This window comes from Gracilinanus agilis, chromosome 2 (assembly GCF_016433145.1).
Source record: "Gracilinanus agilis isolate LMUSP501 chromosome 2, AgileGrace, whole genome shotgun sequence".
Taxonomy (NCBI): domain Eukaryota; kingdom Metazoa; phylum Chordata; class Mammalia; order Didelphimorphia; family Didelphidae; genus Gracilinanus; species Gracilinanus agilis.
This window is the reverse complement of record NC_058131.1, coordinates 49,269,202-49,285,585: the sequence shown is the minus strand read 5'-3', so window position 1 is coordinate 49,285,585 and position 16,384 is coordinate 49,269,202. Positions and strand designations below refer to the sequence as shown.

The window sequence follows — 16,384 nt, the reverse complement described above, 5'->3', positions numbered from 1 at the left end:
TTATTATTATTATTATTATTATTATTATTATTATTATTATTATAAATCTTAGCATCTGTCTTAGAATCAGGGCTGTGTGTTGGTTCCAAGGCATTGGGGGTTAAGTGACTTGCTTAGGGTCACCCAGCTAGGGAGTATCTGAGGCCAGATTTGAACCCAGGAGCTCCTGTCTCTGGGTCTGGCTCTCAACACACTAAGTCATGTACCTGCCCCCTTTCTTTTTCTTGCTTTCTTTTTTTTTAATATAATTTTATTTTTAAAAATATTTTTCCATGGTTATTGCTCGTCAGCTCTGGGAGGGGGGAGGGAAGAGGGTAAGGAAAGAAAATGAATCATGTAGCCATGGAAAAATATTTAAACATTTTAATTTTAAATTTAAATATAAATAAATAAAAGAAAATCTTTTTCCATGGTTACATGATTCATTTTCTTACCCTCCCAGAGCTGACATTTCTTTCCTTTCCTTTCCTTTCCTTTCCTTTCCTTTCCTTTCCTTTCCTTTCCTTTCCTTTCCTTTCCTTTCCTTTCCTTTCCTTTCCTTTCCTTTCTTTTCCTTTCCTTTCTTTTTCTCATCTTTACTTTTTTTTTTTTTTTGGCCAAGTGGCATATTCTGTATCTGGGCAAATTTACTATGAATAGAGTCCCTCTTCTCCATGGGACCTTTCTTTCCTCTATCCCAATGTGACTCCATTTCCTAGGATAGACTCATAGATGGCCTTGCTGCTCTCTCTTTATTGCTGGCTTTTTCCCTTTCGTAGCATCCTGATCAGATGAGCTATTTGGTCATTCAGTCACCAAGAATTTATTAAGTGCATATTAAGTATGTTGCCAGACACCAGGTTGAGTTCTAGGAATTTAATAAAGAAAGACAAAAACAACTCTTGCCCTCAGAGAGTTTAAATTTTAAAGAGAGAGCCAGCAAGCAAACAAAAAGTGGGACACAGGGGGCAGCTGAGTGGCTCAGTGGATGGAGAGCCAGGCCTAGAGACTGGGAGGGCCTGGGTTCAAATCTGGCCTCAGACACTTCCTAGTTGTGTGAATTGGGCAAGTCCCCCATTGCCTAGTCCTTACTGCTCTTCTGCCTTGGAACCAATACACAGTATTGACTCCAAGATGGAAGGTAAGAGTTTAAAAAAAAAAAAAAGTGGGACACAGTCTCTAAGGGAAGCTTCAACAGTGAAAGTGCTAAATAAAGGTGGTCTACAAATTCAGAATTGGCCCATTAAGCTGAACTTGTCACTAAGCTTTATTCACTGCTCCAGGAAAAGGAACTGGGACTTCCAGGCAAAAGAGTCTCTAGCAGAACACTTGGATCCAAAATCCAAGAACTTGGGTTTGAGTTGTTTTGTAAGAGTTAGACAAGTTACTAGACTTCAAGTCTCCTCATTTGCCAAATGGGCTACAATCTGGTCTGGTCCAGGTTCATTCCATTGGACTCCCTTTACTCAATCTATGACCCAGCTGGACTGTTTGCTGGTCCTCACCAACAACATTCCATTTCCCATCCCCAATCCCTTTGTACAGGTTGACCCCCCCCATGCCTGAGATCTTCAGTCTCTTCACTCGTCTCTCTTGGAATCTCTGGAGCTCCTAAAGTTGGCTTAGATGATACCTCCTCTGGGGTCTTCCCTGATTCACTTCCCTCAGATACCAGCCATACACTCCCTAATTATTTTATATGCTGTTATTTATTTTATATTTATTTATATCTACATATATTGTTTCCCTTGATAGACTGTCAGTTTCTTGAGGGCAAGGACTATTTCATTTTCTTGTATCCCTAGCACATAGTACGAGCTTAATTGATGTTTGTAGATAGATTTAATACTTATACTACCTTAGCCCTTAGCACAGTGCCTTAACTACAGTAGGTGGGATTGGAGGGGAACTAGATTGAAGAATTTTAATTTGATCTGAGATGGAGGGAGATCTGGGTAGCTTAGTGGATTAAGAGCCAGGCTTAGAGACAGGAGATCCTGGGTTCAAATATGGCCCCAGACACTTCCTAGTCATGTGACCCTAGACAAGTCATTTAATCCCCACAGCCTACCCCATACCCTGAAAGTCACTTAAACTTTACATTGCCTTATGCCTTGAAATCAACACAGTATTGACTCTGAGGGAAATAAGAGTATTTTTAAAAATTGATCTGTGTTCTCTCACTCCCCCTTTATCTCCCCAATCCCAGAATTGACAAGCAATTCCACTGGTTATATAAATCATCCAATTCCACTGGTTATATAAATCCACAGGTTATATAAATCATCAACATTTCTAAGTGATAACAAAATCCAAGAGGGCAGTAATAGAAAGGGAAATCCTATTCGAAATAACTTTAAAATGCAAAAATAAATATTTGAAGTGTAAAAAAAATTAGAATACAAAAAAATCTACCAAAAGTCCACAAAATACTTGCTTAGATGTATTACAAAATGTCCTTCAAGAAATAAAGAACAATTTAAATAGCTGGAGGCATATTTAGTGCTCATGCCTGGTCCTAGCCAACATGTTGAAAATTACAATATTCTAAATTAATGTACAATTTAATTCTATCCCATCAAACTATAAACACTGTATAGAATTCTACAAAATAATAAAGAAATTCACTTAGAGAAACAAAAGATCTAGACTATCAAATGAAAAAAGGGATAAGTATGGCAGGAGGTAGCACTTCCAAACTTTAAATTTTATTATAAAGCAGCAGTCTTCAAAACCATTTGGTATTAGTTTAAAAACAGAAAATTAGTTGAATGGAAAATTAGATTAAATAAAGGAGAATCAGAAAAAAATGGAACTCAGTAATCCAGTGTTTGATAACTCCAAAAGCATAAAGAAAAAATTCTGGTGGTATAAAAAAAAAGATCAAATAAAATTTTTAAAAATTTGTCAATTTCATCAGATTCCCCTGATAAATCCTGCCCCCTTACAACAGCAGAATCCAGAAAAATCATTTACAATTACTACAATAATGTAAATAAAAAGAATAAAATTAAGTGGGACTATATAATTAAAAGAACCCTCTCTCCCCTTGCAGGTGGAGATATGTCTCCATTGTTTTGTTTTGTGAGTATAGGATTACACATATACTTTTAAATGAGTCTACTAGGCTTCATTGTTTTGGATTTTTTTTCCTTAGTAAAGGATTTATCTGTGAAGAATGTGATTTTAAAAACAAAAGAATATCAATAAACCTTTTAAAGTAAACTCTATCCCTTTCTCTTAGGTCAAAATCAGATCAATGTGTAAACTTCCTTTCTCCATTTCTCTGAATTCCTATCCTGTTTCAGGTTGTTGAGGCATTTTTGACTCTTCCAAACTCCATTTGGGGTTTTCTTAGAAAAGATAATGGAGTGGATTGCCATTTCCTTCTCCAGCTAGATTTACAAATGAGGAAACTGAGGCCAATAGGATTAAGTGACTTACCCAGGGTCACAGAGCTAATAAATATCTGAGGTGAGATATGAACTCAGGAAGATGAGTCTTCCCGACTCTAGGCTCAGCACTCCATCCACTCCTATACAATTTTTAGCCCTTGATTAGTCTATTCACTAGTATATTTAACCAAAGACTATTTAAACATGCTAGTGATCTCAAATTATCTTGGGTTAATCTGATTTCCCCAACTAAGTATTTAACTCCTAGCTGACAACAGCTTATACTTTTTTATTCTCCATAATCTCTAGGACTCTGAGCATTTTCTAGGTTGTATAGGGACTAGCTAACCTGATTGTGATGCTTTCCATGCCCTCTTTTCTTACCAGATAGTTCATTCTCTAGGTGTTAGCTGACCTGATTGTGATGCAGTCACCTCCTTGCTATAAATGGCCTCTTTTCTTTCTAGATGGTCCAGTCTCTGGGTTTTGCCATATACAGAGCACTGGATTGGGGGTTGGACGAGAGTGAAGAGCGGGAGCTGAGTCCCCAGTTAGAGCAGCTCATTGACCTCATGGCCAACAGTGACTCCGAAGACAATGGCTGTGCAGTCGCCGATGAGGGTTATGGTGGGCAAGAAGAAGAAGAGGAAACTACTGAGTGCTGTAACCTAAGAGCTGTGTCCACATTTTCCCAAGTCATGAAGCTGTGTGCTTCCCGCTTGACAGACTACAGAGAAGCCCAATCTCATTACCAGGCTGTGTGCCGGGCTCTTTTTGTGGAGACGGTGGAGCTGAAGGCTTTTCTCACCAAGATCCGGGAGGCTAAGGAAGTAAGTGTGCTCTCATGGAAATATTCTCATTTCTTCATTCATCCCACCATTCTTGACTCTTTAGCATGTGTGTACTCTGAAGAGATAAAGGCTATGGTCTATGCTTTAGTTTGTGAGGCAAGGGTTTAGAAACAACCCAAGAATGATTTCATGGCAAATATATGGAAGTAGAAAGACCAGTGGTCTGAGAATGAAGAAGATTGACCACTAAGTAGTTGAGTGCTGGTGACCAACTCATTTAACCTCTCTAGACCGACATTTCTTCATCTGTAACACAATGAAGTTAGACGTGATGATTTCTAAAGTTCCTTAGTTTCTTAATTCTGTAAGATTTAAATTAACATCCAATAACTCCAAATCTTATATTTTATAAAAAAACTTTTTTTTAACAATCACTTGAAGTAGGAAGAAAACAAACTAAAAGAAATAGAAGTTCAAGCCTAATTATCTAACAAAAAGTGTGTAGATTCTTCTGCTGGGCATAAAGCCCACTTTTCCAGATCAATCAGAGGAAAAGAGAGAGAGGCAGGGTCACACACAAACTTTATCTCCAAAATGTAAGGACATAACACAAGAACGAAAGTGGGATGCTGGGATTTAGAGTCCTGGGGAGCAGATTTTAATTACACAATTCTATGATTCTAATAATTGGTGTAGACCAAAGGGATAAGAGATGTCACTTTTCAGGTCCTCAGGCCCTATGAAAGAACCTGGTAATCTAATGGAAAGGGTCCTGGATTTGAAGTTGACTCTATTTCCAAGTCTTGGTTCCACCACTGATTCAATGAATTTGTACTTTTGGGAAAAGTGTCTGAGCCCCAATTTTGTTTTAGGTGCAACCTGGATGGAGCATTGGACTTGGAGTCATGAAGTCTTGTTCATTTATTTATTTATTTGTTGCTTAAGAAAATTTTTCTATGATTACATGATTCATGTTCTTTCCCTTCCCTCCTCCCACCCCCCTCCCATAGCCCATGAACAACTCCACTGGGTTTTACAAGCGTCATTAATCAAGACCAATTTCCATATTATTGATATTTGTACTAGGGTGATCATTTAAAGTCTACATCTCCAATCATATCCCCATTGACCCATGTGATCAAGCAGTTGTTTTTCTTTTGTGTTTCTACTCCTATAGTTCTTTCTCTGAATGTGGATAGCACTCTTTCTCATAGGTCCCTCAGAAATATCTTGGATCTTTGCATTGTTGCTAGTAGAGAAGTCTATTACATTTGATTGTGTCCTGGGTATAATGTTCTCCTGGTTCTTCTCCTTTCACTCTGCATCAATTCCTGGAGGTTGTTACAGTTCACATGAAATTTCTTGGAGTCATGAAGTCTTGAGTTCAAATCCCACTTTAATGTAATTTAATAAATATTAAGCACCTACTATGTGCCAGGCACTGTGCCAAGTGCTAGGGATATGAAAAGGGCAAAGACTACTGCCCTCAGGGAGTTTACAGTCTAACAAGGGAGACAACAGGCAAAAAAATATATACAAAGATAGTTATATATGGGATAAATGGGAAATAATTAAGAAGTACAGCTGAAATTAGAGAGATTGGAAAAGGCTTCCTTGTAGAAGTTGGAAGCCAGGAGTCAGTAGTCAAGAGGAAGGAAGAGAATTCCAAAATGGAGGGCAGTCAGAAAGGATTCCCAGAGCAGAGATATTTCCTAGCCCTCTGATCCTAGGCAAGATCACTTGACTTGAGACTATTACCTCATCTAAAACAGGGAGATTGATTTCAGTGACCAATAGAGACCTTTCCAGCTCTAAATATACGATCCTAATAGGGTCTCTGGAATTATTGTTATAAAGTCCACCCCTCTTTATGTCATCTGAATATCTTTTGTAATAATTCCCTTTTGCCCTTTGGGGGAAAGGGGCAAATATATTTAGGATCCCTCCTTCTCACTCTACCTGGCAACCTCCACAACTCTTCAGAGAATATTTAAAGTCCTTTTCTTCCTGCCTTGGACCTAGTAGCCTCAGGATCTGATTTCCCAGGGGGAATTAAAGGCTTGACATTACTTTGATGATGAAAGTTTTATGTCTAAGTCTTCCTTTATGCCTCATATCCATTTATTTGCCAAATAAAAGAGCCATAAGCAGGGCAGGATTTCTAGGATGTAATAATTCAACATTTGCCAAACCTTTTTAGCAGCAGAGAAATAGTTTAGCTCCTGGTTAAACTAGGAAGCGATGAGATTAAGTGATTTGACTACAGGTAATTAGTAGAAGATTTGCACTCATGTCTTTTTGACTCCAAAAACTAGACTCTTTTTCTATTTTGAATTAAAATTTTTTATTTTTTTAAAACTCTTACCTTCCATTTTAGTATCAATACTGTATATTGGTTCCAAGGCAGAAGAATAGTAAGGGCTAGGGAATGGGGGTTAAGTGACTTGCCCAAGGTCACAGCTAGGAAGTATCTGAGGTCAAATTTGAACCCCAGACTTGTCCTGTCTCTAGACTTGGCTCTTTTTCAGCTGAGCCACTTAGCTGCCAAGACTTACTCAACCATACATGTATTTATTGAATTAAGAAAAAGGAAAAATGCTTATGAAATTGAGAATGTCCTTGCTTTATGATTAACCCATACTAGAAGTATAAGGTCACTAAACACAAACCAGGAGCTTTTAAAAATGGAGTCTGTATTTGCTATTCCAGTCATTAGCTTGGTTCTTTCGTAGCTAGTGCACCTTGACACTTTGATAGTGGAAATAATTAAATTATAAGCTCCTTGAGGGCATATACTAGTATATTTTGCTCTTTTTGTATCCCCAGTGCTTAGCACAATGCCTGTTTCATAGTAGGTGCTTAATAATTATGTATTGAATTGAATTGGAAAGAGCAATAGATATGGAGTCTGAAAATCTGAGTTAGAATACTGACTTACATCTTTTGGTGACCCTCAAGCAAGTTGCTTCTGGGAACCAGAGAGGTTCCCTGACTGTTTCCTGATCTATGAAATTGGTTGGACTAGACTAGGTCTCTTCCAGTTCTAAATCACAGATCTCAAGTGATCATTAAAGAGAAGTCCAAACCAGATTCCCTTATTCCTCTTACTTCAAGGAGTGGTCTGCAAGATTGGGTACCTTTTGGCTGATGGGAAAGGGAATCCCAAGGTAGGGTTCTTCAAAAATAGAAACGCCACCATGTCCAAGCCTCTTATCATAGACATCAGTGTCCTGGCTGTTTTGTTGAAAGGCACTCTGTTGTTCTCAATTTGTCTGCTATTTTTTATGTGGTATGCTGCTGCCCATTTGGCTAATTCCCAGTTCCCTCAACACGTCAAAACCTGGTTCCAGAAGAGATACATTTCAGATATTTCTTGTGATTAGAGGATGGTCAGAATTTCTTCCTCTATTACCACTTTCATCCCAGTGATGTACTACTTTATAAAGGTTAAAATTGCATTTAAGGCTTCAACCTACCTTTCAAGTCTTAATTTCCCACTCTCTAGGCCAGCAACACTCTTGAGAGCAGCTGAACTAGACTGAATAAGAGAAATATCCCACAAACTAAATACAATAATTTGATTATATTTTAAAGCTAAGTTAATATGATCTGCAGAGATCCTCATGTATGCGAACCCATTGAACCCATTAGGGTTTGTTTTGTTTTGTTTTTGGCAAAGATACTGGAGTCCTTTACCATTTCCTTCTCCAGCTATTTTTACAGATGAGGAAACTGAGGATCAAGTGACTTGGCCAGGGTCAACATAGTAAGTGTCTGAAGTTGGAACTGAACTCAGAATTATTGGTTCTAGCTCAGATATAGACCTAGTTGCCTCTTATGTAAAGATTAGCAATGCCCTTTCTAAGGATCTCTGACACCACTGTTCTAGATAACCTGGACTCTTCTAGATTCTCTAATTTCAGCTGCTATTTTAGGACATTCACACTTGCTCTTCCTCCTCCTCACCCTATGCTTGAAATGTACTCCTGTCATATCTAAACCAGTTGAAATCACATCCTTTGCTTTACCCACTCAGGTTAGATCCTGCCCCTCCATGAAATCTTTCCTGATCTTTTTTCCCCTCCAAGGCAAAAGTAAGCTCTTCCTCCTCAAATTTCTAATAGCACTGATCACTTCCTATCATATTTGTCTACATACCTTCTGTACACCAGCTCTTCCTCTATTAAACCGTAAGTCCCTCAAGGGCAGGATCATATTTTATTTAATTTTTGTATTTGTAGCTCTGAGCCCCAAGTACCTCATAGGTGCTTCATAGGAGAATTATGATGATATATCAAAAAGAAATCTTGGGTTCAGATCCCAACTCTGCCTCTAATGAATTATCTGTGTAACCTTGGAGGAGCCTCTTTTTCCTCTCTGGGTCTTATTTTCTTCTGCTATAAAATAAGGGGATTTTGACCCTTCCAACTCTATTCTCTTATCTTCTGAATTAAGATCCCTTCTCCAATTTAATTGGTTTAGTAAGTGACCTAAAGTTCTCAAGTAGCTTTGGGAGTTCTCAGTAAATGGAGGATGAGAGGAAGCCTCTGAAGCAGCTGATTTCTGCTAGGTTCCTCTAGAGATAGCTCAATCTCCTCCAACTGGGAGAAGTCACCTCCAGGAACATAAACTGACACCCTTTACATTACAGGTTTAATCCTCCAATTGAAAGAGAAATGGTGGCAGCACTGATATCCTTCTTGTATGCTATTGGCCCAGAGTGCTCATGTAAGAACAATTCCTAAAAACCCACACTGGATCCCCAACCCAAAAAGAGCCAGAACTGAGCACTCCATAATTCTAATGATCAGGCTCCAGGGAAGAGACAGGAGAATGTAGATCCTTCTTTTGCAGAGGTGTGTGTGTGTGTGGGGGACTTTGGGTATGGAATGTGTCATCCTTGCCTGATATCTTGATTAGTTTTGGTGACTTGATTTCTACCTCTTCTTTTTTGTTCTTTGTTATTAGAGAAGGTTCTCTGGGTGAGAGAGGGAGGCATATATTGCCTTTCTTTTCATATTTTCCCCCCAGCACTCAGTCCAGTGCCTGGCACATCTATAGATGCTTAATAAATGTTTATTGACTAGTTATTATATATGTTGGAAAATAAAAGTGATGTAACAACAAAAGATAGCAGCAGCTAGATGGCTCAGTGGATCGAGTGCCAAGCCTGGAGTCAGGAGGCTTTGGGTTGGAATCTGACCTCAGATACTTCCTAGTTGTGTAACCTTGGGCAAATCACTCAACCCCAGTTGCCTAGATCTTGCCATTCTTCTGTCTTAGAAATGATACTAAGATAGCAGATAAGGATTTTAAGTTGAAAAGAAAATACACTTTCAAAAATAAATTTTAATTTTAAAATAAATTTAAAATTTTAAAGTTAATGCACACGTGTACTGCTCAGGAAAACAGCAGCAGATTACTAAAGCTTCCTGAACCAAGACCCAGGAATCCAGGAGGCAGAGCCCTTACTTTATGCCTAGGGATCAGGTCTAAATCAAGTCATGGTTAAAAGGTGCTACAAGGCCAAGGGTTAGAGATACCACTGGCCCACTTCTCACAGTGGGAGAAGGCGAGTGAGGGAAACAACCATCCCTAGGAGATAGGGACTTGGGGTAGGGATTAGCTCCCAGCTCAGATGCTACTGCAACAAAGCCTACTGATTCTTATTTGGGAAGGTAATGCCACACCTTCTCAGGTTCTCCCCACAATGCTGTTAGTGTTTCCCAATGCCCTAAGCACCAATGTGGGTTCTTCTATTCCCAGAATCTGCTTGGTAGTGTGTTCTCGGCATCGCAGGTCTTATTTGTTCACTAATATCCATCTAGGTCCCTTAGGTAATTATTCATTAGAAAAGAAAACCAATCTCTTGAGGGGCTTCTGTAAGATGATGCCCAAAGCTGACCAAACTTCAGAGAATCATAGATTGATTTTTTTAAACTGGGAACTGGGATTTTTAAAGCCCCAGTGGTCCTCACCTCCATGGGTCAAGCTAATTATTATGGAACCTGGAGAAATTTAACCCTCCAGGTTGCCATGGCAATCCTTTTCCATGTAGTACCAAGCCTGATGCCCCACTTAACTACTAGAAACAAACTCTAGTTTTAGGCAAGTATGTGTATGGCAGCCTCTTCCTGCTCCTAGGCAGAGCATTCAGATAGAACCTCTCAAAACCCTGAGTTACTTTTTGGGTCAACCCTACCCCTGCCTTCCCCACTACCAGAAATCACTATTCACTTAGATGGAAGGCTGAGGGGAGGAAAGGGGAGATATGCTCCTCTTCTCACCCAGATGTCTTCCCCAGCCTCCAAATTACTGGTCTTAGGTTGAAATGCCACCCCCATCCTTTTTATCAAAGAATGTTGGAAGGCCAGTGGCTAATTGGTAAGGAAAATTTCTTTTTTTTCCCAGCTTAAACCCTTACCTTCTGTCTTAGAATCAATACTTGGTATTGGTTCCAAGGCAGAAGAGTGGTAAGGGCTAGGCAATGGGGGTAAGTGACTTGCCCAGGATCACACAGCTTAGGGAAGTGTTTGAGGTCAGATTTGAACTCCTGTCTCTGGGTCTGACTCTCAATCCACTGAGCCACCCAGCTTGCCCCCCTTGGTACCAATTCTAAGACAGAAGAATAGTAAGGGCTAGGTGACTGGGGTTAAGTGACTTAGTTAGGATCACACAGCTAGGAAATGTCTGAGGCCACTTTGGAACCCAAGACCTCCCATCACAGACCTGGCCTAGCTATCCACTTTATTACCTAGCTGCCTTGGAAAGTTTTTTTTTTTTTTTTTGGTCTTTATTATCATGTGAAACACACTTCTATATTAGTCATTGTTGTAAGAACACACTTATACATAATCAAAACCCCAAAATAAAACCATAAATGATGTGATCCATATCTATCCAATTTCTACACCTCTTTCTCTGGAGGAAAAAATTTGGTTTTTTGTTGTTGTTTTTTTTCAAATAAGGGCTTACAACCAAGCTCTACCTCCAATAAAATGGGCTCCAGTATTAGTTCTCTCTTCTCTCTAGCAACAAGAATGAACTCTTTGTCTTCCTCCTTCTCCTGGGTCTAGTATTAGACCTGTTATAGGATTGATTCTATGTATTTTCAGATGCTGCTCAAACTTCGGGAGGATGAGTCCCAAGCAGAGAAGCCACAAGCTGACCTTGACAACCTTCGGCACAAAGACTGGGTAAGGGATGACTGTTTTCTCTCCCCCAAACCCTTTACTCAGGGCACAGGGACCCTCTGGTTCAAACTTTACTTTGTTTTTTCTTTCCTTGGAATAATAATGAGAGCTATAATTCAGTGATTCCCAAAGTGGGCGCCACCGCCCCCTGGTGGGTGCTGCAGTGATCCAGGAGAGTGGTGATGGCCACAGGTGCATTTATCTTTCCCATTAATTGCTTTAAAATTTTTTTTTAAATTAATGTCCAGGGGGCTAAGTAATATTTTTTTCTGGAAAGAGGGTGGTAGACCAAAAAAGTTTGGGAACCACTGGTATAGTGCTTTAAAAGGTTCGCAAAGCAGTATTTTGGGATGGGAAGGGACCTCAGCCTTAGAGTTCTTTTCTTTAAAAAAAAAAAAAGAGAAAGAAAAAAACCTTTATTTCTTTATTGGTTCCAAGACAGAAGAGTGAATAGAAAGGACTAGGCAGTGGGAGTTAAGTGAATGCCCCAAGGTCACACAACTAGAAACTAAGGTCAAATTTGAACCCAGGACCCTCAGTTTCTAAATCCACTGAGCTTCCTTGCTACGCTCCCTAGAGTTCTTTTCAAGTGAAGCATTGTGGAGCCAGCAGAGAGGGAGAGCACTTGACTTCCAGTCAGAAGACCCATGATAGAATCCTGCCTTAGAACCTTGCCAGCTGTGGAATTTGGGGCAAGCCCCCACTGAGCCTCAGCTTTTTCAATATGTAAAATATGAGGGTCATCTTGTTTGTATTAACTATCTTACAGCCTTCCTTCAAAGAAAGCACTTTGCACACCTTTAAGCCTTAGGTGAATGTGAGTTGTTAAATTAATGATGACCAGAGTGGTTCTCCAAGCCTCATGTTCATACCACGTAAGGGGTAGCTAAAGGAACTTCTAGGGACCCTTCACCTGAAGAAGAAGGCTAGGGGAAAGATAGGAAGGAGGTGCAAGGGCATAGCCGCTGCCTTCAAGAACTTGGAAAGGCTATTGCGTGGAAGGCATGGCTCCTCTGTCTGCCAAAAGCAGTGGGCAGAAGTGACAAAGAGACTTCCCAACACTCAGAACTATCCAGAAGAGGAAGGGGATGCCACCAGAGGCAGCTGGTTCCTCCTCCAGCCGAGGCTGGTTGGCCCCTTGTCAGATGCTGTGTGGACATGATCCTTTTTAGATATGGGTTGGAATAAATGACCCAGGAGGTCCCTTTCAACTCCCAAATCTTATGCTACTGATAAGGATGACCATTGGCCATCTCTCTATGGGTTCCAGGCCCGGCTGTGGGTGCAGCTGATGCGGGAGTTACGTCATGGTGTGAAACTCAAGAAGGTACAAGAGAAGCAGTTCAACCCCCTCCCCACCGAATACCAGCTGACCCCCTTTGAGATGTTGATGCAGGATATCCGAGCACGAAACTACAAGCTACGAAAGGTCATGGTGAGTCCCTGGGACTCTGGGCCTGCTAGGGGCTAGGCCAGGGAAAGAGAGAAGGGCACCTTTGGGGACTCTCCTGAGCCTCATCATTCTCAGGAAGCCTCAGTGCTGGGTAGGTAAGATGAGACGAGATACTTCCCCTCTGAAATGGGAATGTCATTGGTCATTCCCACGACTGCTTTTCTCAGTTTCCCCAAAGGTAAAATGGGCATTGGTCAAGAATATCTTCCATTTCCTCATACTAGGACATCAACAGATCTTCAACGCTGACTTATCTCCCAAATATTCTGCTACCTCCTTTGTCTAGGTTGATGGTGATATCCCACCCAGGGTGAAGAAAGATGCCCACGAGCTCATTCTGGATTTTATCCGTTCCCGACCTCCACTAAAGCAGGTAACCCGTTTGGCCTCGAGGATCTCACTGTACTTGGCTTTATCCAGGACATCAGGGTCAAGTTGTCAGTAGGACAAAGGGAGCCACAGAATTTGGAGAAGTTTTTCATTTCAGAGTGCTTCCTGTCCTTGGAGCTTGTGCCTGGCAATAGAAAATCTCCTTGTTCTAGTAGGTGAAGACCTGGTGTCTGATCTAGTCTGACACCCCTCAAATTCAATCCCAGGGTAGCTACAGACCTTGGGGCTTGTTTTTCTCTCCAGAGCCGATATGGGGAGCTCTTTTACTTAATGCTTTCTACTCTGGGAGGAAATTAACCAGCTGGCCACCCCTCTACTCTGGACTGGAGGAAGGGAAAAATAACACAATTCTAAGGCCTTTTCCTTGGTAGGATTTATCACATCCCTCCAGGAGGAGGACAAAACTCAGTTGGGGATGGCCACTGGTTGCAATATATTGTAGGAATCTGCAAAGAATTTGGGGCTATAGAGGATGTTGTGGTTTAGAGCACTGAGCTTGAAGCACATCAGGAAGATGACATGAGTTCAAATCTTGCCTTTAGCACTATGTGATCCAGGTCACTTAGCATTTGTTTCCTCAACTGTAAAATGAGGATAATAATAGAGCCACCTACATCCCAGAGTTGATGAGAAGATGAAATGATGCTCATGAAGCACTTTGCAAATCGATCTAAATACTAGCTAACAGGGGGTAGCTGGGTAGCTCAGAGTCAGGCCTAGAGACGGGAGGTCCTAGGTTCAAATCCGGCCTCAGATGCTTCCCAACTATGTGACCCTGGACAAGTCACTTGACCCCCATTATTGCCCACCCTTACCACTCTTCCACCTAAGAGCCAATACACAGAAGTTAAGGGTTCAAACAAACAAACAAACAAATAAATACTAGCTAACATCTTCACCAGAAAAGAACTGAACTTCTAATGAAGAGATTCTTGGTTTGAATTTAGTGATAATCTTCTCTGGGTGACTGTGGGCTAACCCAACTGTAAAATAGGGATGATACCTGCAACTACAGGATTATTGTGTGTGTGTGTGTGGGGGGGACCTTAATACTCTTTAACTCTGATGTAACATTATCATTATTACTGCTTTTAAAACTCTTACCTTTTCTCTTAGAATCTCTATACTCCAATTTGTATGTGTTTTGGGAAAGGGTTAATTAATAAAATTAATGATGGGAGGCCGATAGGTGGTTCAGTGGACAGAGAGCCAGGGAGATCCTGGGTTCCAATCTGACCTCAAACTCTTCCTCTCTTTGTGACCCTGGGCAAGTTACTTGACCCCCATTGCCTAGCCCTTACTACTCTTCTGCCTTGGAACCAATACACAGTATTGACTCCAAGACGGAAGGTAGGGGTTTTAAAAAACAAAATAAGTTAATAAGTTTTAAAAAATAAAATAAAATTGGAGCTCAAAGAGATTGCTCTAACCAACCACAGCATGCCCTCTGCCTCCATGACTTTGGATCCTGTTTGCTGCCCTAAATGCTCAGATGGATCCATGAGTTCATTGCTTCAGGCATTATTCATGTTAGAAGTCAGACCCATCCATGCCTGCCCCATCCAGTTTGCCTCTTGGCTGTGTCCTCCCCATCCATTCTTTTTTTTTTTTTTTAAACCCTTGTACTTCGGTGTATTGTGTCATAGGTGGAAGAGTGGTAAGGGTGGGCAATGGAGGTCAAGTGACTTGCCCAGGGTCACACAGCTGGGAAGTGTCTGAGGTCAGATTTGAACCTAGGACCTCCCATCTCTAGGCCTGGCTCTCCATCCACTGAGCTACCCAGCTGCCCCCAACCCCTCATCCATTCTTCCAAGGGGGTCCATGCAATGTTCTAGGAGCCCTTCGCAGCTTCTTCCTGACATTGCAAAAAATAACAGTGGAGCACCTGGGCACTGTGACCTTCATTTCAGACATGTATAGGATGCTTTAAAGTACAGCAAAGTGCTTTACTAGCCCTTAATGTGTGTTGCCATTATCTCCCACATTCTATCTGCCCTTTCTGCTTGACGTCCTCTCACGTCATCTCCCGTTCTCACACTCCGCAGGTTTCTGAAAGAAGACTTCGGCCCTTGCCCCAGAAGCAACGAACCCTTCATGAGAAGATCCTGGAGGAGATTAAGCAAGAGAGGAAGCTCCGACCTGTGCAGGGTCCTCATTGGAACTCTAAAGGTATGCTACCTGGCGCCCCCTCTTTCTCTCCCATTTACACACACTCCCCATCGCTCTCTACAGAAAAATGGGGACATGTAGACGGAAGATACCTCACTGGGTTGTTGACCCTAAGACAGCGTGTTCTCTCCAGAGATGATCACCTATCAAGCAGGCACAGCTAGGTGGCAATGATGGATAGAGCACCAGGTCTGGAGTCTGGAGGACTTGGGTTCAAATCTGACCTCAGACACCAATGTGTAAACCAATATGTAAAAATATGTAAACCAATATGTAAAAACAAGTTACCTACAGGATAAGTAGGAAATAATTAAGAAGGGGAAGGAATTCGAATTAAGAGAAGGTTAGGAAAGGCTGCCTGTAGAGAAGATGAGATTTTCTACTAAGGAAGTGGGTATAATAAGGTAATGCTACAGAGAGAACGAGAAGGATGAGAACTGAGAAAAGGCAATAGCAAGGTCTTTGGTAACGCCTGGAAAGAATAGTTTAAGTTGAGAAGCAAGTATAGAAGCTTGTGTGTGTGACAAAAGTTTTATTGGGGGGGAAAAATAGCAATGGCATAAGTGTTTTAAAAAGCACTGAATTTGGAGCCAGAGGACCTGTGTTTGAATTCTGGCTCTTCTAGATAGGAGGTAATGTAGCCTTTAAGCAAATCTTAGTCTTTCTGAAATGTTTCTTTCTACCTTAAAATCTTAAACAGATGAGTCCAGCTTCACTTCTAAATCCTATTCAACAAATATTTATTAAGCAACATTTGGGAGATAGAAAATTTAGATAAAACCAGGGATGGATGGGAGCAAGTGCCCATTGTTAAATTTTCAGTGTGGACATTTATAACTTGAAAATTGCCACAATGGCTGCAAATCTGGCTTTGAGTTACTGTTTTGTTGATTGCTTAGACTTTAGAAAATGATAGAGAGAAAATGTTAACAATGCAGATTAAACTTTAGTATAAGACAGCTAGGTGGTTCAGTGGACTGAGAGTCAGGCCTGAAGATGGGAGGGTCCTGGGTT

General features: G+C 40.9%; 1 protein-coding gene across 1 annotated transcript in view; it reads left to right on the top strand.

Annotated features, from left to right (window-relative positions):
• The window catches only part of SPIRE2 (spire type actin nucleation factor 2), a 35,749-nt gene that overhangs the window by 5,725 nt on the left and 13,640 nt on the right, over nt 1-16,384 (top strand). Inside the window, exons 2-6 of the mRNA XM_044660520.1 lie at nt 3,842-4,204; nt 11,281-11,361; nt 12,629-12,793; nt 13,098-13,184; nt 15,247-15,370. Coding sequence (XP_044516455.1) covers nt 3,842-4,204; nt 11,281-11,361; nt 12,629-12,793; nt 13,098-13,184; nt 15,247-15,370 — 820 coding nt within the window. The remainder of the gene's footprint in view (nt 1-3,841; nt 4,205-11,280; nt 11,362-12,628; nt 12,794-13,097; nt 13,185-15,246; nt 15,371-16,384) is intronic.